The sequence below is a fragment of the Penaeus japonicus genome, unplaced genomic scaffold (genome assembly GCF_977035675.1).
Source record: "Penaeus japonicus unplaced genomic scaffold, GWHDUDI00000001_assembly GWHDUDI00000040, whole genome shotgun sequence".
Classification (NCBI taxonomy): domain Eukaryota; kingdom Metazoa; phylum Arthropoda; class Malacostraca; order Decapoda; family Penaeidae; genus Penaeus; species Penaeus japonicus.
In genome coordinates this window covers 3,567,739-3,570,238 of record NW_028234442.1, presented here as the reverse complement: position 1 = coordinate 3,570,238, position 2,500 = coordinate 3,567,739, and the positions used below count along the sequence as shown (strand labels likewise).

The 2,500-nt window shown below is 37.7% G+C and overlaps 1 protein-coding gene across 1 annotated transcript in view; it reads right to left on the bottom strand.

Annotated features, from left to right (window-relative positions):
• The window catches only part of LOC122253884 (CD109 antigen), a 33,001-nt gene that overhangs the window by 11,617 nt on the left and 18,884 nt on the right, over nucleotides 1-2,500 (bottom strand). Inside the window, exons 16-20 of the mRNA XM_043017288.2 lie at nucleotides 2,048-2,164; nucleotides 1,756-1,869; nucleotides 873-991; nucleotides 294-359; nucleotides 18-182 (exon numbers count right to left, since the gene is read on the bottom strand). Of these exons, the coding sequence (XP_042873222.1) occupies nucleotides 18-182; nucleotides 294-359; nucleotides 873-991; nucleotides 1,756-1,869; nucleotides 2,048-2,164 (581 nt within the window). The remainder of the gene's footprint in view (nucleotides 1-17; nucleotides 183-293; nucleotides 360-872; nucleotides 992-1,755; nucleotides 1,870-2,047; nucleotides 2,165-2,500) is intronic.

Below are 2,500 nucleotides of genomic sequence, written 5' to 3'. Positions count from 1 at the left end.
CACGAAACCATCCTCACCGAGACGAGGTGCTGGTGGTCGCCCTCCATGGTGCGCGGGCGGTAGAAGTCGACGACGCCCGTTTCCTCCACCACGATGAAGCGGTGGTCGCTCGAGCCATGGAGGACCACCAGGATCAACAGCTCCGTCTCGATGTTGTTGAACACCATCACTCGCATGCCCACCTGCACAGAAAGGCTCTTTACTAAGGGAGTGGGCTATGTGTTCTGTTATTTACATAAATAAATTCAAACCATTAAAAATAACACTGAATAAACCACTAAAATTCAACTTGCCTGTTCTCCTCTGCGGCAAGAGTCGGGCATCTCCACGCTGACGTAGACGGGAGGAATGATGGAGTACTGGAAGGGACAATACAGTTTATGGTGACAAATGTTGAGATGAGAATCAATAATTTTACAACGTAAGGTAGGTAAAGGATGTAAAGATAATACATCTTTATTATTATTACAGGATTCTGATGAATAGGTGATACTGAAACCCTAATTCAAGAAATTGTGTAGAGATTGTATCAATATTCATTCATCACTTTATCTAAGCTTGAAAGAATACAAGAATTAACTAGATAAAAATACAAATGTTACTTTCATACTTTTAAATAAAGAGACATACTACAGTACCCTTTACCCAAATGAATACCATATATTGCTATATGCATTACCATTCCCACTACAAAAATAAAAACAGAAAATGGAACTCGACACAGTCGACTTGCAACAGAAAATGGGAGACCTTTGCAGTAAGATTAGTCAAAAGATTCCACTTCCAAAATAGTTATAAAGAAAACAAAATGAGATGCACAAAAAAGAAACAGAAAGAGAGGGAGAGAGAGAAACAAAATAAGCAGGACTTACCCATTGTGGTGCAGGGGCCAATCCAAAGCCAAACTCCTTGCTGACGCTGAAGGCATTGAGCACATACGGGTCGTCCACCTTGGGCATCTCTATGAGGTTTTGCTCATGACCCTTGTGGCCTGGAGGAGAAAGAGAAAAGTATGATATGAGGGTGATGCAAGGTGGAGGAGGAACAGGAGGAGGAGGAGGAGGAGTAATTGAACGAGGAAAAGGAAGGAGGAGAAGTAACTGTAAGAGGAGAAGGAAGACTGAGGGAGGAGAAGGTAGGAGTAATTGCAAGACGAAGAGGAGGAGGAGGAGTAATTGAAAGAGGAGAATGAAGAGGAGTAAGAGCAGAGTTGTAAGAGAAGAAGAAGAAGAAGAAGAAGAAGAAGAAGAAGAAGAAGGAGGAGAAGAAGAGAAAAGAAAAAGGGGGAAGAGGTTGTATAATGAAAACAGAGGAAGGCAAGATTAAGCAGCAACAATAATAATAAACAAGGAGAAAATCAAAATGGAAATAGCAGTAATAATAATGAGCAGCAGAGCACCTGGAGATCCATTATTTTTTTTTTTTTTGAGGTTCAAGTAATCCCATTGACCCTACTTGAAGGGAATTCTGTAAAAGTGTGAGAGCTCAATGTTGACTGTCACTACTTAGAAAATACCAACCCATCTAATTTCAAAGTCCAATTGAAAACATATATATCTTTTTTATGCTTTGCATTATCATCATGTATATAATTCTGTTCTTCGCACGCAATCCCATAAGTGCAGATCCCTTCTTGTGCGACGAACTGATTAATGATCTTTTTCATTAACAAGTGAACAGGACAGAAGAGAACACAATAATAAATGAGTGATAAACAAAAGACAGAAGTATACACACAAAAAAAGGTCTTCTTACCGATATTAATGTCAAGCCAAAGCCAATCTCCATCTTCAGCATCAAAGAAATCAGAGAACTTTTGGTACCGGTGAATGCGGAAATCTTCCTCCTTGTCTTCTAGGGGATCCACGCCTGAAATTGCAAAAAATTAATGCTAAAAAAGGAGAGACAGACTAATGGATCTAATCAAAAATATTTATTTTCAGAACAGCCAATATAACCCAGAAAGAGAAAGAGACAGAGGGAGGAAGGGAGAGAGATTAAGCAAAAACTAAGACCCCTATCGCCCCCCAACCCCACCATTACGTACAATCGACTTCATCGAATCCGTCAGAGCAGTCCTGGATGCCATCACAGCGCTTGTAAGATGGGTAACATCCCCCAACCATGCAGGCTGAATAGCCCTCTGTCTTATTGCAACGGTTTTCTGTGGAGAAAGGAAAAAAAAAAAGAGAGAGAGAGAGATTAGAAGTAAATTTTAAGGTTTAAATTTATGTTATCTTTCCTATATAAATTACTTGGATCGCATTTATTTTTTACACGTACTTTGATTACATTAGCTATAAAATGTCAATGAAAATAAAAAAATATATACAAACATTGAAATAAACTGGAATGTAAAAGAAAAAAAATATATATAAATAAGCTACAAAAAAGATGGGAAAATACTGAACAAATAAAAATTAAAACCAAATTACAGTAAATTGATAATAATAATAATAATAATAAAAATAGTAATAATAACAATAATAATAATAATAAC